This window comes from Polypterus senegalus, chromosome 8 (genome assembly GCF_016835505.1).
Source record: "Polypterus senegalus isolate Bchr_013 chromosome 8, ASM1683550v1, whole genome shotgun sequence".
NCBI lineage: Eukaryota > Metazoa > Chordata > Cladistia > Polypteriformes > Polypteridae > Polypterus > Polypterus senegalus.
The window spans coordinates 156042104-156069528 of record NC_053161.1 but is presented as its reverse complement, the minus strand read 5'-3'; the positions used below and the strand labels follow the sequence as shown (position 1 = coordinate 156069528).

The 27425-nt window shown below is 38.3% G+C and overlaps 1 protein-coding gene across 1 annotated transcript; it reads left to right on the top strand.

Moving 5' to 3' along the window:
• On the top strand, positions 1-26616 carry LOC120533196 (zinc finger protein 501-like). Its single transcript, XM_039759947.1, has 3 exons — positions 1-112; positions 9750-10138; positions 24729-26616. Exons 2-3 carry the CDS (start codon positions 9793-9795, stop codon positions 25895-25897), a joined length of 1515 nt encoding a protein of 504 aa, XP_039615881.1. The 5' UTR covers positions 1-112; positions 9750-9792; the 3' UTR covers positions 25898-26616.
• Positions 26617-27425: the final 809 nt, after the last annotated feature.

Below are 27425 nucleotides of genomic sequence, written 5' to 3'. Positions count from 1 at the left end.
TTGAACTGTCAGGTCGAGTGGGCGGTGTCGTGTCGCTTATTAATTAGCTTCATTCGCAAATTTATTGTTTCGTGTTCAGACACCAGTAGATGGAAGCCCCTTAAGAGTAAAGGTAAGTAGTTACATCATGTGAGTGCGAAGTGAAATAAGAAATGACACTGCGGTAGCACTGGTTTATCATGATGTCCGCGAACGCCCTTCTGTTTACTTTGTTGGGAGGACTCGCACTCGGGTATCGATGAATTGCAGCTTTTGGTGGATGGGGCCACACTTGTCATTTCCACATTCTTTAACGTAACCTACTTTAAAGGACCCTAAGACGTATACGAATGTTGAATATAAATTCGTATCATGTTCCTACGGAAATAAGTATAACGGTAATAACCGGAAGTAGATTTAGCTTGACGTTTGACATTCGCACTTTGTCCGACAAGGAAATTATAATGTAATCAAAACAAACAATATGAACATCTGTGCAATTTTTTCTCTAAAGAAGCCCTTATTTTTTTTGTAAAAGAGCCAAAGAACCTATCAAACCGCAATAAAATACCGACATCCGTGCAAAATATGCATAAAGTCAAAACCGTTGTTTACTATAGGGTGGTCCAGATCAAATTATGCAATTTTTAATGCAATGCAGGAAAACAATACAAGACGAAAGAATTTCGAAATATCTTGTAATAAACGGAAATGGACTTACATTGAATTAATTCACAGATTTTCCATGTAATGTCCCACTTGTCCTCTAATCAGTTGGATACAGGCTCGGAGTAATAAACTTAATAAGTTATAGCGTAATGAAAATTGCATAATTAGATGTGGACCACCCTGTATATGCCTTGTGAACATAATCACAGCCTGTATATATTTGTGAACATAACGGATTATTTTTAATAATATAACATATATCATTGTCCAGTGTACGGTGTAGAAACCGGAAAAAAAAACAATTCAAACATTAACTTTTTGATGTCCGTGCCTTGAAAAACTATAGGGAGTATTTTCGCAACCTCCAGTGTATCTGTTAGGAGCACACAGTACATATTGGTTAATTGTGAGCATATTTTGTTTTTTATAATTTTCATCTCATGCCCCTCCTGTGAATGCATAAGGAAAGATATGTCTGTAATGGAGTATGGTCCTATGATTTCCAAAGGTTAATAATGACCATTTCCTATGGCTGAACACTTGACAATGTGGTACAGGAGCATTGTTGGAACATTCAGGCCATTAACTGTGATTAAGAAGCTGCTGAATATGCTGCTTAATGTAGGTCCTTTTCTCAGCTTTAAGTAAGCATCTTGGTCGAAAATGTTTATTTGTACAACTTAAAAACAAAAATGTACACTGATTCAACATTTCCTGAAATTACTCTGTACTGCGGGGCGGCACGGTGGCGCAGTGGTAGCGCTGCTACCTCGCAGTGAGGAGACCTGGGTTTGCTTCCCGGGTCCTCCCAGCGTGGAGTTTGCATGTTCTCCCCGTGTCTGCGTGGGTTTCCTCCCACAGTCCAAAGACATGCAAGTTAGGTGCATTGGTGATCCTAAATTGTCCCTAGTGTGTGTGTGTGTGCCCTGCGGTGGGATGGCGCCCTGCCCAGGGATTTGTTACTGCCTTTCGCCCTGTGTTGGCTGGGATTGGCTCCAGCAGACTCCGTAACCCTGTGTTAGGATATAGTGGGTTGGAGAATGACTGACTGACTGCTGTACTACTGCAGCAGTTGGTAAATATAGCAGGCTGAGTAGTACAGTAAACTGTAAACCTTTTTATTAGTTTTTCTTGAAAACAAGGGCCCACGTTTTCTTTGTGGTTTCTGGATGCTCTCTGCATAAAGTACAGTACGTTCTTTGACTTAGTTTTAATGCTGTCCGATCCCTGCAGTCATCACCACTTCTCAGAATGTTTTCCGCATTTTTTTTGGTATTTGAAAAGTTATTTTTACTTTTGTTATAATGCTGCTTGTAATTATGATTCCTTTCTCTTATACTGTATATATTATTAAAGCAGTAATGGAACTGTTATCATTGTTCTGTCTCTATGTTTTTTAATCCATGACAAAGATTGTGTTAATTATTACTTAATTTATATCACAGTAAACATATATTATACACTTTTGGTATTCTTGCAATCACTACCCCAACTGCTTTACAGTTAACACTATAGTTTCTCTTGCTTGCTACATAGTTCTGCTATATTGCTCACTATTGTGTGTGTTTGTGTGCATGTAGACCTTTTAACCAAAAGCAGTAAAGGATGAGCAAGTAAAATATTTTCAGGAGTGGGTGACATATGTGATGAAGAGATGCACTTCAAATATTTTTGCGTGTTTGATGACCTGTTGCATCATATTAAGCCCTTCATTCATCATTCTAGAACCCACGTAACCAACCTGTCTTGAAAATTTACCATATAGGTCCCACCGTGTAGTTAGAAAAAATTCTGTGCATAGTGCAACACTGTGAATGTTGCTACATCTGATGTCATTTTTGCTTTGCTGCCCTTGCAAACAGGTGGTTGCATCAAATATAAACCCGTCTATGGAAGGTGGTTACAACAAGTCTGTCTCGCTATAAGCAGCTGTCATTAAAAACCAACCCCAAACTTATGATCTTACATTAAGGTATGGGTGTTTTATCAAATTGTTTTTGATTGATAAAATACTGTATGAATTAAAGATTCGGAACCTCTGGTAGTCTGCCGAGCTTTGCAAGTTTGTTGTTTGGTTGCCTGTAATTAAAAACTGGTAGAACCGGCCATTCAGACTACTAATTTGTCCACCCCTGTAATATATTCTGCTTTACATTCTCACAGTCTGTTACATTCTCAGATGTTATAGACCTAGATAACCTTCAAATTCTTCAATCCTCTTTACTCTCATTGTGAAAACTTTGAAGTTTGCAGCTCTTCCAGATGGCAGTTGAGAGGGGCTGAGCACTTGTGGCTACATTTGCAATGACAGCAGCGTATCTTTAATTCAAACATTCATTTAAAGTTAGTGCAGGGAGGTATACTAGTTAATACCGAAAACCGTTTTTTATTTTTATGATGTAGATTTTTCTTATACCGCAACACTGGCTTAAATTGCCTAAACAATGTTCGTAACGTGGCGCAGCAGGACACTGTTTAAGTGGGGGACCTTTTTCACCCCTACACCGCTAAATACTCGGAATACATGTATTAGTGGAGATATTGTGCGGTGAAAATGGACAGACAACATTCCAAAGCTGAAGCTGTAGCAGACGATAAAGTTGAACATGGTGACACAGAAGAACTTTTGCTGAAAAAGGGAGTCATGTCTGTTGTCTGGAGATGCTTTGGTTTTAAAAGGTCAGATGTGGACCATTATTATTTTAAAATGTGTGACTGCTGTTTCTATTGTACTGGATAATACTGCAAGCCAAGTAGTACTTTTTTTTTTTTTCCTGCAATACTTGAATACTGTGTAATGTACCTGGGTACTGTGTAATAGTGTGATGATGCCGGTCCCCTACAGATGCCCTCTTCCTACATGGGAGTCTGTTAAACAAACACCATTGATAGTTATTATTATAAAATCCATAATATATAAACAGTTAAAATGTAGTCTCTCTCTTCACCTGATCTCAGCCCACCACCTTCTGTCTCCCTGGCTCATCCATCCCTGGTGTTGCCAGCGGAGCCTCTGCAGCACAAACTCCTTTCTTCTGACCCCCGGCATGGCTGCTGCCACATTGTGCAGCCAGACCGTCCGAGGTTGGCACACCTCCTGTCTTCCTCTGGAATGCGCAACCAGAGAACTTGAGAACACAACAGATTGTGGGTTGTTTTAAAAAAACGGCTAAAGACTCATTTTTTTATTTAGGAAAGCATATTAACAAGAATGGCACTATTTATTGTTGTTTTATCTCTGTTTTTATCTTGTTTTGTCTTTGTTAAATATTTTTATGTAACACTTGAGTGAGATTTACTACTAATGTGAAATGCCTTATAAATAAAATGAATTATTATTATTATTATTGCCTTACATCTCGCTCGCCCCACTCTACACACTTAGTCAGTGGGAAGAACCAGCCCCTAGAGCGCCTCAGCCTGCGTTCCCTCACGGAGCCCCAGCTCGTGCTGCCTTCTCCTTCCTTGTGTCTGGTTAGTCTCCCATGACTGCCTTTTCCCTTCTTTAACCTCCTTCTGTTCTATCTTCTCTTCCCCCTATCCTGCTGGCCCATAAATGTATGTCTCTGTGGACGCTGCTCCTTAATCACATGCCTTAGGAAGCCAATGAAGCAATTGAGAATGATCACACCCGCATGTGCAGGTGCAACTCGCCCCAATTACCTCTTCAACTCCCCATGGTCGTGCAATCACGCCCACGGAGATGGACTCGGCTAACTGGATTTAAAAGCTGTCCATGTTTTGTTTTTGAAGCCGCGGACCCGCTATACCACAAATAGTATTATAAATGCAAGTTGCAATTTTATTATTTATATATTTAACTTAGCTTGAAGCAAGGGCCATATTATTGCAGTTTGCAATATGATGGATCAGTTGGTAAAGATATCATCACCAAGTTGCACTTGAAGCCTTGAAGTAATAGTATTATTACTGGAAGTTGCACTATTATTTCTATGTTATTATTTATTAGTTTAAATTTTATGCAGTTTAATGGTGGTAAAGTTGTTTAAAAAGTCAATTTAACGTGTCAGTGGACAGAAATTGTTAGCATTAACAGAAAGTATTGTTGGTTTACAAAAAAATTTACTATTTATTCCTTTTCAAGGACAGGTTCAGTGCAATACAACTTTTGACCAGCACCTCTGGATGTTTTACTAAGTCTAAATACCTCTTTGGATGGTTGAAAATATGTTGTCAGAATTATAGTTTAAGTTGTTTGCAAAGTTTGTTCAATATAAAGGTTCTATATTTTGACTGCAACTGTCATGCAGTGTGATTCATTCTCTTCATTTGCGCCCCCCCTTGAAAATTATCACTTTATGGGGCCATGCAAACCTGTATTAATACTTTTGTGCACATAAAAATGTTTTTTTGTACAATGTACAATTCTCATGACAGTGGCATAGGTCATTCTTAGCCAGTCTACTGGAGTAATTGCAATGGAAAATGTGGTTAACTTCCACTCTTGCATGGGGAAAAAAATATTGTTGAATACCGTGGAACTGGTATAATTTTGAAAAATACCGTGATATAGAATTTTTTGGTCATACTGCCCAGCACTATTTAAAGTTAATAGTAACAAGCCAGATGCCATATCTTAATGTAAGCAATAAATAAATAAATTGTTTAATATTTGGAAAATATAATAGGTTGCTTCAAAAAAAAGGGGGAACAAGAAAGAAGGAGAGAACTCCTGTTAAAGGCAGCCACCAGCATGGCACCTAGAAGTTCAATAAGTAATCTGTGAATCTTTTATTTTTTCTTTGCAGCCTGCCAAATATTGTACTTATTAACTTTGAAAGTATATAGTCTGAGGTTTGGTAAATTGATAAAAGTATTCCGAAGTGACCTATCATTCTAATTCATTTGAAAGCAGTAACATCAGTGTCTGATAATACAGTTAGTAATCTACAGTAAAAAAAAAAAAATTGTGAATATTTGATGTCACTTTTTACAGCTCATCAAATGTTACACTCCTCTGCCTTGAGAAGAAGGCACAAGGGTGGGGATTATAATGGGGTAAAAGAGCCCAAGAATCGCATATTTCTATTTCCATTTGAAAGCGTGACTATGATGCCCATTGTTTTCTTTAATTTTTCGCAATTTGTTGAACTTTACATTCCATATATCCCCATGAAGGTAAATGGTTAGGAGATACAGTGTATAGGTACAGTGTTCAGGAATGATAAATCATTCTAATTATTTCTGAAACAGTAACTTAAGAGTGAGTAACTGCTTTTGCAATTCTTATTGTAAATAATTTCCTCAGAAGTCGAGGGTCTTTTACGTGTAAATTTATAAGGGTCATAGATTTAATACAAAGAAAAATTGTTATGAGAAACACATTAGGTACACAAGTCTGGAAAGGATGTCAGTTTTAGCTTCTACAACAAAGACTGTGCTATTGGGCATTTTGAAGTATGCAAAGCACCGCGATAAAGTGGCCGCAAGGAAGGGAGCAATGTGAAGGTAGTCTTTCAGCATTTTTTAGAGGAGCATCCGTATCCTCTAGGCAAACAGCCTCTGTGTAAACAGCCCCTCTGCTCACACCCCCTCCGTCAGGAGCAGAAAATGTCAGAGAGAGTGAGAGAGACCGAGAAAAGCAAACAATCAAAAAATCAATAGGTGCTGTTAGAGCTTTTAAGTATGCGAAGCACCGCGCAGGAAGCATATCGTATATCATTGAGGAGTTTTATTTAATACGTAATACGTGCTCTGATTGGGTAGTTTCTCGGCCATTCTCTATTAGTGTCCCTTGTATGAAATCAACTGGGCAAACCAACTGAGGAAGCATGTACCATAAATTAAAAGACCCATTGTCCGCAGAAATCCGCGAACCAGTGAAAAATCCGTGATATATATTTAGATATGTTTACATTTAAAATCCGCGATAGAGTGAGGCCGCGAAAGTCGAAGTGCGATATAGCGAGGGATCACTGTACATCATTTATTATTTAAAAAATATTCAGATATGTTAAGAAAAAATATTAAAGCTATAAATAAATGCTCAAATTTTGTAGTACATATTGGTGTCGATTATATGTGCATTTTGCACTAATTCCAGTGTTTTATTGCGTTTTGAATGCTTCTTATTTTTAGAAAAACAAGGGTGGGATGGGTGTTTGTTTTTATGAAATTAAAAACTTCACTTTTTGCAACACTAAAGTACGACATGATTTGCATTGTCAGGATACAGATCTTCAAAGTGCGAATGTCGAACGTCAAGTTAGTACGGAACCACTGTATCTCCTACCTATTTTAATCAAGTGTATCGTGTAACTTGGTGAAGCTACAATTTCCTAAAAGGGAGGCACATTTGGACTTGATTTTTACTTCTCAAGAAGACAGCACAGGGTACCATGCTGAAACAAAATCTCAATATTTGGAATTACAGATGGGAATTTGTTAAATCGTAAGACACAGTGTGAACAAGGGGGCGTGGCCAGAACGTGAGCGTAAACAGTTGCTCCTTGATGGCGCCTGTGTTAAATCAAAGAAGTACTGAAATCCACAGCGATCTGACACCTTCGTAACGGTTCTGGTGGTAGTCTGCTTTGAGTTTGGATTGATGGGGTGTTATGCCTAAATCATGCAAGTCTTTCAGTTTTTTATTTTCTCCTTAGTACGTGGTGTCTTATTAAGTGGGTTTTTAGCACTCCTGTGGTGGCGACTTAAGTATTAACTATCAATGGCGCAAAGCAGCGAGGAGACAGTATGTGTGGTTTTTGAGACTTACCTTACGTGACAGCCGTCTAGCGGTACGTGAAGGCTGATTCCTCCACCGTCTCCTGTTTTGCCATATAGGCGCTGTAAGAATGTGTACTGTCCCTCTGTATACCTAATGCACGTGCCCAATCCGCTTAATGCTGTCAGTGCTCACATTTCAATTTAACTTCTTTAACAAGTCCCGGTCATTTGTATTGTAAAGTGAGCAGTCACACAACCTTCAGTCCAGTCTGTGGTCGCATGGATATTCTTATCAACGGGACGTTAAGGTTGCCTTATCTTGATCTTTGGGAGATGGATTTGGAGATTTGCATCTAGGCCAGAATGCTGCTATCATTATATCCCAATACTTTATTTTTATATATATATATATATATATATATATATATATATATATATATATATATATATATATATATATATATATGTGTGTGTGTATATATATATATATATATATGTGTGTGTATATATGTCGATTGCATTTATGTAGTCTCATTATAAGTGAAAATAATTGTAATAAAATCTAAAGAATATGCAACATGAGAAAAAAAAAAGGTGGTAAGAAATCAAACATATTTTAATGAATTCAACTTAATTTGTGTTATTTTGAAAGAGTTACTGTTTTACCCAAACACAAGGATCAATTTCTTTATTGTTAGAGATGAGTTGGGCTTGTTTCATTTTGGAGACATTAAAGTCTAAACGATATACAGTTTTGTAGTTGCACATTGAGATGATGAGATACTTAACATGTTAATGAGCTTTCACAGGTAGTTCTAGTGTCACAGTTCATGCAAAACAGTTTTTTTTTGTTTTTTTTTAAATATAAAGTTTTTTTTTTTTAGTACAGATGTTAATAGTGACAAGTGTTGATAAAATATTCTTCATAATTGGTTTTGGATTCACACATTTGCATGGCAAGAACACTGCATTTGTGTGCTAATGGAGTTTTCACCATTTACCATTTGTAGAGCCCCACATTCTCGCTTAATTTTGTTTTCATGCTGTTCTGATTTCAGGTTTGTAAAAGATTTTAAGTTATTCACTGTAGTTTGTTCTCTATCTTGTCTGCAATGTTAATCCAATATTAGTGTGTTAGTAAGTAATCGGATAGGTTTAAATAGGTGAGACTGTACCACAAATTGAAGCTTTATGAGGAAGTAACAGAAATATTTTGGTGTGAAAGACAATACCATATTATTTACCTCCGCTTTGCAAAAGCCTTTGGTGCTTTGCATCATGAGGCAGTAGTCAACATATTACAAAAAGGCAGAGTTTCCAGAAAAAGTGTAGGGACACGTGCCAAAGTAATTCACGATGAGTAAATAACACTTTATGCTGAACCTTTCGTAAACTGGTTTTTGTTAACTAAAAAGTTGAGTGCCACTAGGATTTAATACAAAGTCTGCCGATCTTTCAGTTTTTTGGTAAAGATCTGAGTAAAGATGTAATTGCTTAGTTAAATTTGCATAGTATAATATGAATTCTAACTCCTGTTTAATCCAGTTCAAGATTGTTAGGGACTGGAGCCTGTCTAGCAGCATTCTGCGCAAGCCAGAAACTAGCTTTGAACAAGCATGCCAGCCCGTCGTAGGGCCCCCTTTCACTGACACCATCATGGGGTACATTTAAAGTTGCCAGTTATCATAAATGTTTTTGGGGATATTTGTCCGGACGAAATCCCATACAGACGAGAGGAATGTGCAAAGACCTCACAGAAAATAATTAGGCATGGGATTTAAAACCAGGATGCAGAATCTGTGAGGCAGCAGTGCTAACTAAAGCAGCTGCCATGCCGCCCAAATAAAATTGGTAGATGACACAAATTTAATTTACAGATACCCTCATGTCGGTAAGTACCTACAGATACTTACTGTACATCTGGAGAAACTTCAGAAAAGGGCTGCATTATGCAGCAGAGAAAGTTATATATCAAAACTTATACGTTGGGAACATAGTTTAAATATAGCTACAGAAGAAGAAATGTAAAGCTATAAAATTTACAAATAGAAATATTGTGAAGCTAGAGGGTCCTATGGTACAACAATAAGTATACAGAAGTCATTAAAACATATACTGTACTGTAACTGGATGTTGGGTTGTATAGTACAATTACCATGTGGAGTAAAAATCAAGAGAGAAACGTAATAACAAACCTTGACGCCAAATCTGGAATACAGTACTAAGTGCAATTTTGGTTTCTGTATCATAATCGTTACATAAAACCTCTCTTCTGCACTGTTTCTAAAGAAGTTCGCTTCATTCAAGTGTAGAGAGCAATAAGGTAGGAAGAAAGGTTGGAAGAAGTCAACTTGGTTGTGTTCAATGATTTTTGCTGTAATTCTGTAATATTTTCTATTCTGTTCTGTCTACAGAGGATAAAAAAGGAAACTGCTACTTACTGTAACAGATAATACCATGGAGCAAATATGTGTGAACATTAAGGAAGAGGACTGTGGATGGGAATCTATGCAGCATCAGAGTGCCAAAATTAAGGAGGGAGGTTGTGAGTTGGTGGCAATCGATATTAAAGAAGAATCTCCTCCAATATCTGATAGCACTGACATGCAGAAAACTGAAATTGTAAATAGTGTCAAGGAAGAAGATATTAAATTGGAATTCGTCCCTCAGCATCTGTGTCCACATGAAGATGTGCCTGGATTAGGCCACAGACCAAATCATTCAGTCCATGTAAAATTGGAATCTTTGGAGTCTGACGTGAAGAGGACCGTGGAATCGTCATTTCTAAGTCTTCCAAGTGAAGGTAGGTGCCAGTTCTTGGGATTGATGTTGTATACCCTGAAGGGTGTTCACTTGGATTTATACTGAACCTGAAATTTTTTTTTTATGATCTATGAATTTTCTGCTGAAAATATAAAGGTTATGTAAACCACATCATTATTCCCTTAGTGTGCCATAACATTATATTTTCAAACCTGTTTGACCCAATTTATGGAACCCATGGTAACCAGAGCCTATCCTTGCTTTGCCAGTCACAAGAGAGGAAGCAGGTCCAGTCTATCACTGAGCCCACACACTTTTACAATAATATATGGAGTTGCCAGTTAAATTAATTAGCACTTATTTGGGGATATGGGGAGGAAACCCCATTTAGACACCGGGATTACATACAAATTTTGTACAATCATTTCATTTCCGGCGCCGCATCGGAGTGGCAGCCTTTCCAGCAGTGTGAATTTCCCCTTGGGATTAATAAAGTATCTATCTATCTATCTATCTATCTATCTATCTATCTATCTATCTATCTATCTATCTATCTATCTATCTATCTATCTATCTATCTATCTATCTATCTATCTATCTATCTATCTATCTATCTATCTATCTATCTATCTATCTATCTATCTATCTATCTATCTATCTATCTATCTATCTATCTATCTATCTATCTATCTGTGACCAGTCATGGTAGGTGAACATAAAACAATGCATCTGTGAAGAAGTAGCAGTATCCGTGCTGCCCCACTGATATACTTACTAGTTTGTAATTAAGCAGACCATTTTTCCAAGCACAATTTATTGGTTTTAATTTTCCCAAAGTTCTAGCGTCAATTGCAGTAACTTGGTTTTTACAGGTATTAAAAGCACACACAGGAGCTTGATGCTACAGGGAAATTTATGTGATGTCAAAGTGAAGCAGTGGCAGGAGCCACCATTTTAAAGTTTAAGTAATTTTATATTGCTTTTCCTAAATTAGTGACAATAAAATTGTAAAGAGTATGAAAGAAGTCTAAAACAAACCAAGCACAAGATAATTGTCCATCTTTGGCCAAGGAGAAATAAATACAGTGCTATGTACCTTATTAACGCAGAGTATAGAAAGAAGACAAAAGAACTGGTAATTCCTAGTTGTTTAAATAGGTAATAAGTTTTGTGTATTTTCCTTACCTTTCTGTTCCTCTCTTCAACACACTTTGGGTCCTCTGCAAGTAGAACTAATACTAACATACAAGTATACAGTCAAAATGTGCAACTTCCAAGAATTTGATGATGTCCATAAACTAAACTAAACAGATGGTACAAACATTGACACTAAAAATAATACAGTACAGTATAACTCCAATTTACCAAGGTTCTGCATTATCCGAGGCGAACCTGTAAGTGTATTGTGCTACTTTTCTTATAATTCATAAAAGCTTTGCCGTGAGTACTGTACTGAGCATGTAAATATTAAGGTTGTGTATGTATATGTTTATATATATATATATATATATATATATGTGTGTGTGTGTGTGTGTGTGTGTGTATGTATATGATATATGTACAAGATAATTGCATCTAACAGAGACTGCCAGAATGGCGGAGAGGGGGCAGTATTTATGGTGAGGAACCAGAAATAAATTGAGATGAATGCTGGGAAGGAACCGAGATGGATTCTGGGATTGATGACATCATCAGAGGTTGACAGAGGAAGGGCAGAAGTGGTGACGCGTGATCAGGTAGACGTGGCAGATTCATGGCAGTAGTTCCGTCTTTCTTTCTGCAGAAGTAAAGATAGAGCGGTTAGTACCCTGGCAATCCCTTCTGGCATGCGCCTTCACCCTACAGTTTAGGTCCTTCCGCGACCCCCTATTCGCATGTGCGTGACAATGTATATATATAAATCCTGATTCTCAGATCATTGCGAGGTGCCTTTCTCACCTCCTGTTTGCTTTTTGACTTCCACTACTGGTAGACGGACTTCCGTTACCCACTGTGAAAACAAGATTCAATCACCATAATAATGGTCGATCGCTTTTTCATATGGTGTTGCCCTTTGAATGCCTTGAGAAGTCTTTCAGGCAAAGTTCTCTTTTTTTTTATGAAAAATGCCAATCTGACATTCATTTTTCTTCACATTGGCTAATAAATGTAGTGATGCGCATTGCTACAGAAGCTCTCATTCAGTGGGATAACTTAATCTATAATCACCTTAAACAGTCAGGGTTTACTCACAATGAAGTTAAAAAAAGTACCGCTCAGTGGTAATGATGGAATAGCACTCACTGTCCAGATATACTTCCTTTCTTCTCCCACCAAAAGCTGTGAGCCTGGGTTGGGAATGGTGCAAAACCAAAATGTCTCTTAATGACATTATATCAATTCTTCCATAATATTGGGTCCTGCTTTATTCTTAGCACAAAGAGTGATGAGGAGACTTAAAAGCAACTAAAATAAGTATGGACAGGCCCCATACTGGAGATGGGCAGTTTCAGGGGGGTGGGGGTGCAAAGTAGCAACCAAATTGTTTTTGGTCAAAATCTCTGACTGATGATGCATTGTGTGCAGGCGCACTGTCATGATGCAAAAGGCAGTTTTGCCTGCACCACTGCTCTATATGTTTTCTTCCAGATGCTCAGTAGTTTAGTGCAAGGTTGCTGTTCACTTCCAAACTCTTTATTAACAAGTCTGTTGATGTTCAAAAATTATATCATTATTATCTTAATGTTCAATATGACCTGATATGCTTTTTTTCATCTTGCAGGGAAAAAACAATTGACAAGGTCATCTACAATTGTGAAATAAATGTCAGAAATGCGCCTCTCGGTCATCTTTGCACAATGCTGCTTGGCAGGCAGTTAAACAAAACTTTAGGCATGTGATACCTAGTGGCATTATTGATAACTTCACCCTATTCACTTGACCAATTCTGGAAATATTTGGGTTCCCCTTTGTATATTTGAATAATGCCTGATACTGGCCAGCTGCTCTTTTGCAGGAACAAGAAAAGATACAGTGGCATGCAAAAATTTGGCCCCCCCTTGCTTAAAATGTATGTTACTGTGAATGGTTAAGTGAGCAGAAGATCAAATGATCACCAAAATGAATTAAGTTAAAGATGACACATTTCTTTAATATTGTAAGCAAGATTACATTTTTATTTCCATCATTCATAGGTACAAAATACCAAAAAAATGAAATGTTTGGGCTCCTAATATCGTCAGTACTTAGCAACACCCCCTTAGGCAAGTATCACACCTTGAAAATGGTTTTTGTAGTTGGCTAAGAGTCTTTCTGTTGTTACTTGGGGTGTTTTCATCCATTCGTCCTTACAAAAGCCTTCTGATTTTGCAAGATCCTTGGGCCGTCTTACATGCACTTCTCTTTTGAGATCAATCCACAGATTTTCAATGATGCTCAGGTGGCGAGACTGTGAGCTTGTGCCTTGTAAATTTTGAGGTTTATTTCAGATCATTATCTTATTGTTGGTTCCATCCACTTTTTATCTTCAACTTTTTTAGATGGTTTGATGTTTGCTTCCAGAATTTGCTGGTAGTTATTTGACTCAATTCTTTTTTCTACCAATGACATGTTCCCTGTGCCACTGGCTGCAACACAAGCCCAAAGCCTGATCGATCCACCGCCATGATTAGTAGTTTGAAGTGTGTTCTTTTCTTGGAATGCAGCCTTTTTTTCTCCAAACATACCTCTGCACATCATGGCCAAGAAGTGCTGTTTTGACTTAATCAGTCCACATGACTTGTTTAGATGTTCGTTTGCAAACTTCATCCGCAGAATTTTGTTGCTAGTACGCAGGAAAGTTTTTTTTCTGCTGACTGTATCGTGAAGGTCATATTTATTCGGGTGTCGCTGCACAGTAGGGTAGTAGACCACCACTCCAGAGCCTGCTAAATCTTCCTGAAGGTCTTTTGCAGTCAAACGTGGGTTTTTATTTGCCTTCCTAGAAATCCAAAGAGCAATCTTTTCCAAAAGTTTTCCAGACTTCAACTTTTCCTGTTAACTGCTATTTCTTAATAACATTACGAACTGATGGAACAGCTACCTGAAAACATTTTGCTTTGTACCTGTAGCCTTCTCCTGTTTTGTGAGTGTCAATTCTTTTATATTTCGGAGTGCTAGGCAGCTGCTTAGAGTAGCCAATGGCTCCTGATAGTTGGAACGTCAGTTGGGACGTTTGAGGAGTCAAAGAATTTATACAGCTTTGACATTTTGCATCACCTGGGGTTACCTAGCAATGACTGTGAACAAGCCATAGTCCTAACGAGCTAATGAAAGTGTGAAACCTTGGGAAAAGTTATTGGAGACCTCAAATATCTTGGGGTGCCCAAACTTGTGCATGGTGCTCCTTTCCTTTTATCATTTTGTGATTGTACAAAACAAAAACAATACATTAATCTTGCATAAAATGCTGAAAGAAATGTGTCTTCTTTAACTTTATGCCTTTTGCTGATCGGTTCATCTACCGTTCACTTAACTATTTACAGTAACAGGCATTTTAAGCAGAGGAGCCCAAACTTTTGTACGCCACTGTAACTTCAAGCTCTTTATAATGCAGTATTGATTTTTCCTTACAATCATTTTTTATAATCAGATTACACACAATCAAATCAGCAAATCAAATGGTATTTGTCAGGTATAAATTATACATCACTGCATGGGGTAGAATGTAACAGACTTTTATGAAACATCTCCTGTATCCCAGGCAGTTGCTTATTTTTTTATTTCTCTTAAGTGTTTTATCAGCGATGGGCATTAAGGTGCCGTCCCCCTGTGAAAAATCAGAATTTTGAATATACTCTAGAGCATTTAAAAATAAAATCTGCGACAAGAACAGTCTATTCTGCCCGACAAGCTCATACATACTATTTCTCTACATTTGTCCAGGTTAACATCAAGTCAAGATACTAAAAACTTCAATTGCAAAAAATAGAATCATAAACTTACTTTTTTAACATTAGAACTATTGTGATGAGAACAAGCCATTCATCCCAATAATCTTGTCCATCCTATCCACCTAGATTGCTCAAGATAATATCAAGACATAATTTGAAGGTCCCTAAAATAGGGCACTAGACTGTCAGTAAAATACAAATGCAACAAAGAAATTTAATTTGTGACGGTAATTAAATTTTAGTCACCATTTGTGACGGACACACAACTTACTTTTTCCAGGGTGATACGTGATCATATTTTTATCTGCCATTATTTACGTTTACCTTTAAAAACTTTTTTCCCCATCTATATCCACAGCTAGTCATATGTATAAAGGTAATTCATCCGTATGCATGCACCACAGACATTATTATTATACTTGACTTCCCACAGCATGGACTTTAGCTGTTTTATAGGCTGGTTGGTTGGTTGGTAGATGGCTATTTGAACTGATTTTGCATCCATAGGAGGAGAAAACACCCATCACAAAGTGATTTATCATTTGAGGAGTAACTTCTTCACAAATAAGTGAAGTGAGATAGATGCCATTGCTAATGTTATACAGCATTCATTACATGATCATAATGTTCAGTCTACAGTACTGAAGCATATTTAGCACACCGAAAATAACTGAATTATTTAATTAACTAAAAATAAAGTTTAATGCAGCCTGCAAGGAACTACTGTTCACAAAATGTACCTCCCAAATCTTGCAAATGAAAAGGATTGTAATGGATGTAATGTGGACACATGATAATAACACCTCATGTGTTGGATTCTTTGGCGTTGCAGACAAACTTAAAAGTGCAAACCCCGTGCGGGTCTGCAAGGGAAAATTGCATGTCAATTATTAAAGACAGTGGAACTACGGTATCTGGTAGAAATAATGCAATTGTATATTGTTGGCATACTTCTTCTGGTGTACTTGTGATGGGAGAAATTTCACATCCAAGTCTTACACTTAAGCAGAATGCCCTGATTTTTGCCTCACGCTGTGGCAACAATTAAAATCTGTGTCATGAAAATAAGTATGAAAGAAAAGCCATTGAGAAATGGAAAGCTTTGGGAATCCATATAATACACTGAATTAGAATTGCTTACCCAAATTCATGATTTTGTCCAGGGTAATGCACAGAAAGTGGACAGACAGATGGCTAAAAATGTTGCAAGACAGCGAGTTATACAGTGCATCCGGAAAGTATTCACAGCGCATCACTTTTTCCACATTTTGTTATGTTACAGCCTTATTCCAAAATGGGTTAAATTCATTTTTTTTCCTCAAAATTCTACACACAACACCCCAAAATGACAACATGAAAAAAGTTTACTTGAGGTTTTTGCAAATTTATTAAAAATAAAAAAATAAACGAGAAATCACATGTACATAAGTATTCACAGCCTTTGCCATGAAGCTCAAAATTGAGCTCAGGTACATCCTGTTTCCCCTGATCATCCTTGAGATGTTTCTGCAGCTTAATTGGAGTCCACCTGTGGTAAATTCAGTTAATTAGACATGATTTGGAAAGGCACACACCTGTCTATATAAGGTCCCACAGTTGACAGTTCATGTCAGAGCACAAACCAAGCATGAAGTCAAAGGAATTTTCTGCAGACCTCCGAAACAGGATTGCCTTGAGGCACAAATCTGTACTTTGTCGATGCACCTTTGGCAGCAATTACAGCCTCAAGTCTTTTTGAATATGATGCCACAAGCTTGGCACACTTATCCTTGGCCAGTTTCGCCCATTCCTTTTTGCAGCACCTCTCAAGCTCCATCAGGTTGAATGGGAAGTGTCGGTGCACAGCCATTTTAAGATCTCTCAAGAGATGTTCAATCGGATTCAAGTCTGGGCTCTGGCTGGGCCACTCAAGGACATTCACAGAGTTGTCCTGAAGCCACTCCTTTGATATCTTGGCTGTGTGCTTAGGGTCGTTGTCCTGCTGAAAGATGAACGGTTGCCCCAGTCCGAGGTCAAGAGTGCTCTGGAGCAGGTTTTCATCCAGGATGTCTCTGTACATTGCTGCAGTCATCTTTCCCTTTATCCTGACTAGTCTCCCAGTTTCTGCCGCTGAAAAACATTCCCACAGCATGATGCTGCCACCACCACCATGCTTCACTGTACGGATGGTATTGGCCTGGTGATGAGCGGTGCCTGGTTTCCTCCAAACGTGACGCCTGGCATTCACACCAAAGAGTTCAATCTTTGTCTTATCAGAGCAGAGAATTTTGTTTCTCATGGTCTGAGAGTTTTTCAGGTGCCTTTTGGCAAACTCCAGGCGGGCTGCCATGTGCCTTTTACTAAAGAGTGGCTTCCGTCTGGCCACTCTACCATACAGGCCTGATTGGTGGATTGCTGCAGAGATGGTTGTCCTTCTGGAAGGTTTTCCTCTCTCCACAGAGGACCTCTGGAGCTCTGACAGAGTGACCATCAGGTTCTTGGTCACCTCCCTGACTAAGGCCCTTCTCCCCCGATCGCTCAGTTTAGATGGCCGGCCAGCTCTAGGAAAAATCCTGGTGGTTTCGAACTTCTTCCACTTAAGGATGATGGAGGCCACTGTGCTCATTGGGACCTTCAAAGCAGCAGAAATTTTTCTGTAACCTTCCCCAGATTTGTGCCTCGAGACAATCCTGTCTTGGAGGTCTACAGACAATTCCTTTGACTTCATGCTTGGTTTGTGCTCTGACATGAACTGTCAACTGTGAGACCTTATATAGACAGGTGTGTGCCTTTCCAAATCATGTCCAATCGACTGAATTTACCACAGGTGGACTCCAATTAAGCTGCAGAAACATCTCAAGTGTGATCAGGGGAAACAAGGATGCACCTGAGCTCAATTTTGAGTTTCATGACAAAGGCTGTGAATACTTATGTACACGTGCTTTCTCAATTTTTTTATTTTTAATAAATTTGCAAAAACCTCGATTAAACTTTTTTCACGTTGTCTTTATGGGGTGTTGTGTGTAGAATTCTGAGAAAAAAATGAATTTAATCCATTTTGGAATAAGGCTGTAACATAACAAAATGTGGAAAAAGTGATGCGCTGTGAATACTTTCTGGATGCACTGTATCTGGTAGAAATAATGCAATTGTATATTGTTGGCATACTTCTTCTGGTGTACGTGTGATGGGAGAAATTTCACATCCAAGTCTTACACTTTAGAAGAATGCCCTGATTTTTGCCTCACGCTGTGGCTACTATTAAAATCTGTGTCATGAAAATAAGTATTAAAGAAAAGCCATTGAGAAATGGAAAGCTTTGGGAAGCCATATAATACACTGAATTAGATTTGCTTACCCAAATTCATGATTTTGTCCAGGGTGATGCACAGAAAGTGGACAGACAGACGACTAAAAATGTTGCAAGACAGCGAGTTCTAGGTACAGCTGTGTGCCATTTCAGAATATCCAGGTTAAGGGCTTTGTGGCCTAGCAGGTGCACGGCTCAGAAGAAAAGGCCAGTTTTAAATAAATAATCGCTGTACTCGTGGTTTAAAGAGGGAAAGTGGTAGTATGGCCGGAGCGTTTTTCTGATGCTATATGAGGCAGTCGTTTTCTCATTTATGTGCACAGGTGAGGAATCATCCGCATCTGTAATTGATGCTGGGAGCTGCTAATCGCCACACCTGAGCCACATCCCCATTATATATAGTAGGAGTGCGAGTGCAGAGAAGAAAAAAAAATCGGATTGAGAGGTTGGAGGTTAAAGGAGGAAGAAAGAGAGGCAGTAAGAGAAGGAGTCGGTGTGAGTGAGCGAGTTAGAACAGGCTCACTATAATATCAGGCAGACGGGAGAAGAGTGTGTGGCCGACACTTGGGGGTTTAGTGTCTGTGAGGGGGGTTTTAGGGTGGCAGCTGGAAGAGCGCTTTAGAGGAGCAGGAGTGACCGGAAGGTGGTTGGCCTTCAGCAAAAGTTAGCGGGAGTCAGGCTTGGGTGGTGGAAGCCCCAGCGTGAGCACCCTGGTTGCTGGGGAACCTAAGTCTGTCTGGAGAGCCATACGGAGCCAGGGACCACAAGGCTACAGACTGGAAGAAGGTCAGCTGCAGATAGGGCGGCTCCCCTGGTGTATAGCCTGGATGGGAGAAGCAGGGGAGCTGCCAGGTAGAAAGAAGGCTTTGGGTTTTGTCTTAAAGGACTGCTTTCAGCCATTGTTTTAACCTTGTTTTTAAAGGATTGATTTCTTTATTGGGTTTTAACCTCCACAATCTCACTTGCTTTTAATTGATTATTTATTTAATGACTTTGTGATGCACTGCACTAGTTAGTTGAACACTTTGGTTTTAGGTTTTGCTGTTTTTAAATAAAAGCACTTTTGCACCTTTTTGCACCATCCCCTTGATTCATTTCACTGATCAGCTCATCCGGTGACATTACTGATGGTGTCGGGTTCAAGAGTGCCTAAAAAGGAGATGGGAGCATAGAGAAGAACCTGCATCATCACAGGCTTTTAGAGTCCGGCAAGATTCAGAGGTGAAAACGGAGGAAATAACAATAATAGAGCAAGATGACATGATCAGGGGTTGTAAGAATTTTAGAATAAAAGGGCAGAGATCTACAGACATGTAATGGAGGACACAGTAAGTCTTTTTTTAAGTTAATGCAAACTATTTCATTTCTATAATAGGGTAACTAGAAAAGCAATTTTTCTCCAAAATGTTTCATTTTAGGAGCAAGTGGTTCCAAAGTATGTTTTTGTCTAGAGCCTAGTAGTCTTGTTTTCTTAGTAGAGCCTTTAGTAGTTCTTTATGTGAAGAAAAACTTCTAATTTTTGTAAAATCTGCCCTTAAATTTTAAACCATGTGTCTGTTCTTGATGCAGAATTTATTTTAAAGTAACAGCTGGGATTCACTGTACTAATTCCTTTCATAATTTTAAACACTTTGATCGTGTTACCTCTTAATCTCCGTTTGCTGCTCCTTCAATCTCTCTTCATAGCTCATACCCCTTAGTGCCAAAACCAGCCTAGTTGTTAGTCTTTGGACTGTCTGTAGCGCTGATGTCTTTTTTGTAACATGGAGGCCAAAACTGTACTAGGTGAGGCCTCATCAGTGCATTATATAACTTAAATATAGCCTCCTTTGATTTGTACTCTACACTTTGTGATACAAAACCAAATATCCTATTGGCCTTCTCAATCACTTCTGTACACTGCCTAGATAGCGACGAGTCCACTATGACTCGTTCTCATGAGGTTTACTTTCAAGTTTCATGCCTTCCATTGAGTATTCACATCTAACATTTTAACTTACTGTACGTGTAATGCTTTACTTTTGCGTAATCACAAATCTGCCCAAGCCTGTTTGCTGTTGGAGTTGCTTTGTAACAATTTTGCTGATTCTGTCTAATCTGCCATTCCATCTAGTTTGGTATCATCTACAGTTTAACCAGCTATTAATTGATATTCCTATCCAGATTATTTTATTTATATTAAAAATAGCAGCATCCTCAGCACTGACCTCTGAGGGATGCCACTTTTAACATTGGCTAATTATTAAAAGGTTCTTTACACCATAACCCTTTGCTTCATGTTTTTAGCCAATAACACTACTGTTCAAACCATATGATACTCAGTCTTTTCCATAATATTTTCTGTCATTAATTTACCTTAATTGATATAAAATGTACTAACCTGTAGTTAATTGAATCTACTCAATCAGCTTTTTATATAACTGTATAATATTTTAATATAAACGTAAGCAGTACTTTTTCCAGCTAAAATTTCCAAATCAGTAAGTACCAGCTTGGTAGTAGTTTTTACTTTTGGGAGTTTATCAACTTCTTCAGACCTCCAAGTGTAAGTTCAAATCATTTCCTGTTTCATTGTCTTTATATTGTCTTAAATTAACCATTCCCAACCTACTTCTTGACTGTTCATGTACTACTGAGATATTAAAACAATCTATTTGTGTCAGCTTTCACTTTTTATGCAATATTTTATCTATAACTACATTTTAGCTTTCCTAGTATCCTTTTAAGTCATTGTTCTCATACACCCAATGGTTAGCAGTGGAGTTACTAGTCATATATGCTTTAGACATTTTTTTTTTTTTTTTTGGAACCTCTTTTAAAGCTCCTTACTTATCCACCATGGACGTCTATACTCCTTCAAAATTTTGTTATAAACTTGTCATGCAACACATTATTTTAAATCTTCCTCGCATCTTCTCTAATGTCCCTAAACTTACAGTAAAGGCTTATCCCATTTTATCTTTCTGAGGCTTTGTCAGAATTTGCCCTTCTAAAATTAAATGTAACTAGTGACTGGGAGCCCGATCGAATCAGGCTACAAATTCTACGTTTGTGAAATCCATACTTTCTCTGCAAAGAATTATTTGTTTTTTTAAGTCCTTGAAATGATTTTGTTATCATGGCACTGATTTGTACTTAAAATAGACCTTTTCGGCTGATGTAATGAAGAGCTGGCTGTTTAAACGGGGCTGTGAGACGTGAACTCAGCTCTTCGGCGCACCTCATTTGATTTTTTCCGGCAGACAAATTTTCAAAACAAACCGTATTTTACGACTCAAATCAGAGTCAGAGTAATAATTATGTTGGCGTGGTCATTTTAGATCTGAGATTGGCTAAAATTTAAACAATAACCGTTGTTAATACCCAGCCGTCATTACTCAGTTTGCCAATAGATGTCAGAAGGACAGATGCCAAAACCGAACTGCCCAAAGATAGACTTCGACGTACCAAACAAATGGCGATACGTTCTAAATTACTTACGGTTCCGGAGCTGTCGAAGGATTTAAGTCAGTTGACGATGTTAGTCCTGGAAAGTACGCCCACCCAAACCAACATTCCAAAAACCAACCGAACTTACTGTTATCTGCTCGAACCAACACCGACTTACTATACTTGGCCATCCACCGGCGACACAGAAGTATTCAAACATTCTTAGCCAATCATGTAATACTGCATCCACGTCTGCCATGTTATGTTCTAACTACAGAGGCAGAGTCCCATTGCGTGGTTCTTACTTGTATTGAGTCGAGGTATTGACACGAACACCATACATGCAGGGTATTGATGCGAACACCATACATACGGATAGTATCAAATTATATATAAGGATAGCTTTATCTTCCAATATTCAGTATTTTTCACTCTGCCAAAACACTGTGAAATGTGTTATGTTATGGTCACTAGATTCTAATGTTTCTGTCACTTTTAATCCTTGTATTCTTATTTCAAAATACTAAATCTAGATAGACTTCTTACCTCACTGGTACTTTTAATATACTATATATCCCCATACAAATGCACACAATCCCAGGTTCAAATAAAAGGGGGGTTTATTGCAAAATACCTTTTTGTACAACAATTTAACCACTGGAGGGGGTTCTTCCTCTCTCTCTTCTTCTCACTGTTACTCCTCAAGGTGAGTTTTGCCTGTCTCTGCTCTTGGCTCTGACTTTCCTGGACAAGGCAATGCCTTCCCTTTTATGGAGGACCAAAGAGTACTTTGGATGAACGTTGGAAGCACTTCCTGGCCTTACGGAAGAGTCACATAATAAGGAGTGCAACTGCCTGCAGCACCCGCGGACCCCAGCAGAGCTGTGCCACCAGACTACAAGTCCCGTCATTCCCTGTGATCGTCTGATTGCTGACATATAGCCTATAGAGGGAGACAAAAAGTAGGAATTACTGCTCTCCCCTGTCCTTCATTGTTATGGCCGTCTTGTCCAGGTAATAACCCCAAACCAACTCCAGCCGGGACACTGGCCCCAGCATACTGTCCCTCACAATATATATGGGTCTGATCGCAAACTGATTATTTTGGTGGTTACCTACCAGGTAACGCTTGTGGTTTGTTGGCCAGTCAGCAGACATCTGCCATGTCCTCCCAGCTACAAGAAGCAGATCATAGACATGTTATATAGTACCTGCCAAATAATTTAAAGAGTAAATAACATGTGTTTCGCCTGGGGCTGATATCATATATGTAATATCGCTTAGTGATGTCTTTTTCAGATATTCGGTTGTTTTTTGAAAAAAGATTCCAATTGTGTAAATTACTGAAAGTCAAAATGTGTACTAGGTCATCTGTCTGTGCCATGGGGGGCTTCTTATAACAAAACACCTAGGAGATCATTTCAATGTGTCCTGATTTGACTTTTCATTAGCTAAACAGTAGCACAGAAAAGTGGTAGGGTAGGGCAGTGAAGAAGAGGCCCTTTCCTAAAGGATTACCAGAGTTTGTTTGAGGATGTTCTGTTTGTGTATGGACAAGCATGTCGTGGCACTGAACCTGTAGCACAGTTCACTGATAAGCCTTTAATTCCCATCAGAGTTTGCAGGGGTCAAAGGGAGGAGGTGTTTGGCATGCAGTTAGTCACCATTCAGCAGGAGGGGGGAGTATTCAAGTGAAGCTGTTGTGGTTTTTCCCACACATTGTCTGTGTGCATCTGTCACAAAAAGTGGATGCTCTGCCTGATGCTTGTACGATAGAAGGTGGCATGGCTTTTGTTTGCAGGGTTTGTATCCGCGCATAATGTGATTTGTCTACTTGATGTATGCATATCCTAAGTAATAACATCCTCCAGAGCTGATGTATTGTGTATTCCATAGTACCAGAGTAAGATTTCTGTGTTCAACTAACAATGAGCCATAACAGGACCCATAATTACAGCAGATTATCTCATAATTTTAGATATAATAAAGAAAGTCATTGGCTACACATTGCATTGCTGGTAAGACTGATTATACCATCCCACCAGGCTGGGAAAACATGCCACTGGTTAAGACTATTTCATACGGAAACTGTGATTCCCCACATTGAAGAAGACACCTTATCTTGGATTGCATATTATTGCACACCTAAGTAATTATTTAGTACGTACTATATAATACATGTAAAATCATGTATCCTTCACCTTAAATAGTTGAACAAAGATTTTTAAAAGGTGGAGCTGGACCTGATCCAATTCCGTTTCCTAGACTTTTTCATTCTGCATTGAGGACATTCTGCCATTTGCAGGCAAATTAAATTAGACTTGTTAAATCTTCTTGGCATAATTTAATAAAGTAGAACAATTTCACTGCACTTTTAAGGGTAAAAAAGACTTTTGTTATTGTAATTTTTACCCCACTGGAAATAAAAATGCATAATTTGTGTTTTTTTTCATATATTTCAAAACATCTATCCTGGCCAAACATACCGTACCTGTGGTCAGCTCATATTTGAGATACAAAGCGAATCAAATGATACGGAATCTTAGGCTGTAAGAGATGCTCATAGTCACAGAGACACGCAATTGTCAGGGGTGCTAAAAACAAATATGTAAACACTAAATGTACATCATTAGTGAAGCTTTAGATGTCGAAAGTAATATTTTAATATAAGTGATTGTTGAGGACCAGGGTGGCTGGATCAGGCCAAAGGGACGTCCACATAACACCTGGCTGTGGCAGATAAACAGTCATTTCCGGAGGGTGGAACTGGACTGGTGTGTCTGGGGGGCTGCCAACCAGGATCCCAAGCTGTTTTGTCTTGGGATGGGTGCGGCAACACTCTGTATCAATGCATGCTCTCCCCAACCTAACCTAACCTGAGTCATTTTAGGAAGTAACATGTTGCTTTTCGCAAATATGTCTATTTTTAATTTAGAAACATTTTGTGTATTCAATCTCTAAAGTTTTAATATATATTTTTATATATATATTTTTTTTTACAGATTTAAAAGAGATTTGCAGCTTTGCTCCATCTTCATTACCTCAGACATCACTGCAGCACAGACCACGACAAACAAAAAAAAATGGAAATCTGAAAACATCTGGGTTAGAGAATTTGACTTCAGCCAGATTGCACTGTAGTCCTCTGCCTGTTGTGAAACTAACAAGGATAGATGATATAAACACTCAACAGCAAATGTACAAGACAAATTCATCTGCTTCCTCAGTCTTCCAAGAGCAGAAGAAAAGGTTTAAACAGAAACTGAAATGCAATGATGACAAGTGCAGTCAAGCTGAAAAGAAGACATACAGCTGTTCTGAATGTGGCAAGCAATTCTTGTGGCGTAGTCATCTTCAGGTTCACACTAGAATTCATACTGGAGAGAAGCCATATAACTGTACTGAATGTGGCAAACAATTCCTACGAAGCAGGTATCTTTTGACCCACACCAGAATTCACACTGGAGAGAAGCCATATTGCTGTTCTGAATGTGGCAAACGATTTTTACAAATGAACACTCTTCAGGCTCACACAAGAATTCATACTGGAGAGAAGCCACATTGCTGTTTGGAATGTGGAAAGCGATTCTTACAAATTAACCATCTTAAGATCCATGCAAGAATTCATACTGGAGAGAAGCTGTGTTGCTGTTCTGAATGTGGCAAACAATTTGTTAACCGCAGTAAACTTCAGTTGCACAAAAGATTTCACACTGGTGAGAAACCATATTGCTGTTCTGAATGTGGCAAACAATTCCTGCATAGCAGAAATCTACAGACTCACATGAGAATTCATACTGGAGAGAAGCCATATTGTTGTTCTCAGTGTGGAAAACAATTCACCACCAGTGGTAGTCTCCAGAAGCACACTAGAATTCATACTGGTGAGAAGCTGTACTATTGTTCTGAATGTGGAAAACGATTTGTTAACAGTGGCACCCTTCAGACTCATAGAAGAATTCATACTGGAGAGAAGCCGTATTGCTGTTCTGAGTGTGGTAAACAATTCTCCACGAATAGTCAACTTAAGACACACACAAGAATTCACACTGGAGAAAAACCATATTGCTGTTCTGAATGTGGAAAGCGATTTTCATCCAATAGTTATCTTCAGAAACATACCACAATATGCAGTATGAGATCTGATAGAGATGGATCAAAAAAAATGTAATTTTTCCATTTGTTTTTGGTTCAAAAGCATTTATCAAAATAGCTTTTTGGCCCATCATGATTTCTTGCTAAATATCATCATCTCCTGTGAGCTACAAATACAGAGACATTTTTAGGAGGAATACCAGTATTACGTAGATCTGGCTTGGGATATTTAGGATAATACAAAGTGCGTAAAGTGTCATGAGTAATGAGTGAAGTTCACTCCTGTCATGATGCACCCAAAAACAAAAAAGGTTAGTGAAACCATGTCAATTCTGTAATTTCAGACAAAATCTAAAAGTAGCTGGATCACAACTTCATCTCAGTCATGATGCAATATTGACAAATAATTCAGTAGCTTCAGAGAATTTTGATCCCATACTTAAATTTGAAAAGGAATATTCTGGGGCAAAACTCTGATCACTTCTCTTCTGCCTAGCAAGACTCAAGAATTTAACATCAAGTACTGAAAAAGAAACAACCTCACCAGCACACAGACACTCGCCTGTTATTTGTGGATCTTCCAATACTGTGCAGCTCCAGTGATGATATTTAGAAAAGAAACAACTTCTGAAATATTTACCTAAATTGAGATGGAAAACCATTTAAGGAAAAAAAAAAAGGTTAGTATCCCAGTCTTAACCCCAATCACAATGCACTTTGCAGAGAAAACAAAATTTCAACATAGCCTTCTTGTCATATTCCAGATTGATTCAATAAATACAGTTTGGACAACTGAATAAAATCAAGCGTAATAACAAAGCAAGCTTTGACAAACCCAGGTAAAACAGGTTTTGAAATTGTCCCTGATACTCGTTCTAATTTTTTGCATTCTGATGTCATACATTACTAGAACATACTACTGGTCGTAACTTCCTCTCTGGCAGTTGCACCTTTTATAACACAGACAAGGAAGCAGCAGTAAAGTTATAGTTAAGCAACGAGCAAGCGTACTTTAGTGAGTTAGAGGTAATGGCATGTATACTATAAGCACACAAAGAAAAGAAGTGTCAGAACTTTCTCAAATTCAGGGCATAGTATGGAGAGTAAAGAAAGCACCATTTATCATCATTTATAACAGCTGTCAATGTCACTGAGCTCTTGCTGCTTTATCCATTGTAAGTACTGATGCTGTTATGTGAAGCTGGGCTGCATATTCTGCTTGCAGGCATGTTGGTGGTATGCAGAGCAATATGTTGTTCATTATTTTAGTTTTAGTACTGAGTTTTTAAAGTTCAGTGTTTAAAACCAAAGGGTTTCTGAACTTACAATATTTCCTTTGTTCCTGCTGGGGAGGTGACACAGTTATGGTTTGCTCTAGTGCTTTTTTGTGTTGTTTTAGTACTTTAGTTTTCTCTTATAGAGTAATTTGAATCTACACTTTCATATTCTAGTGATTTAATGTGACCACAGTAACTGCTGTTTTAAATCCGTTTTAGTGGTGTGCAGGAGTGTCTCTCCATTTCAGAGTATGTAGAATCCCTCAGTAGAGGAACGATGAACATTTGTAAGTGTGGTCTTTCTTTACATGGGGTAGTTATTTCTTG

Bases quoted from the DNA above. Each gene is read 5' to 3' on its own strand.
- LOC120533196 (XM_039759947.1), top strand. From the start codon at position 9,793: ATGGAGCAAATATGTGTGAACATTAAGGAAGAGGACTGTGGATGGGAA. The intron at 10,139-24,728 runs GTAGGTGCCAGT...TTTTTTTTACAG, and splicing joins TCTAAGTCTTCCAAGTGAAG to ATTTAAAAGAGATTTGCAGC.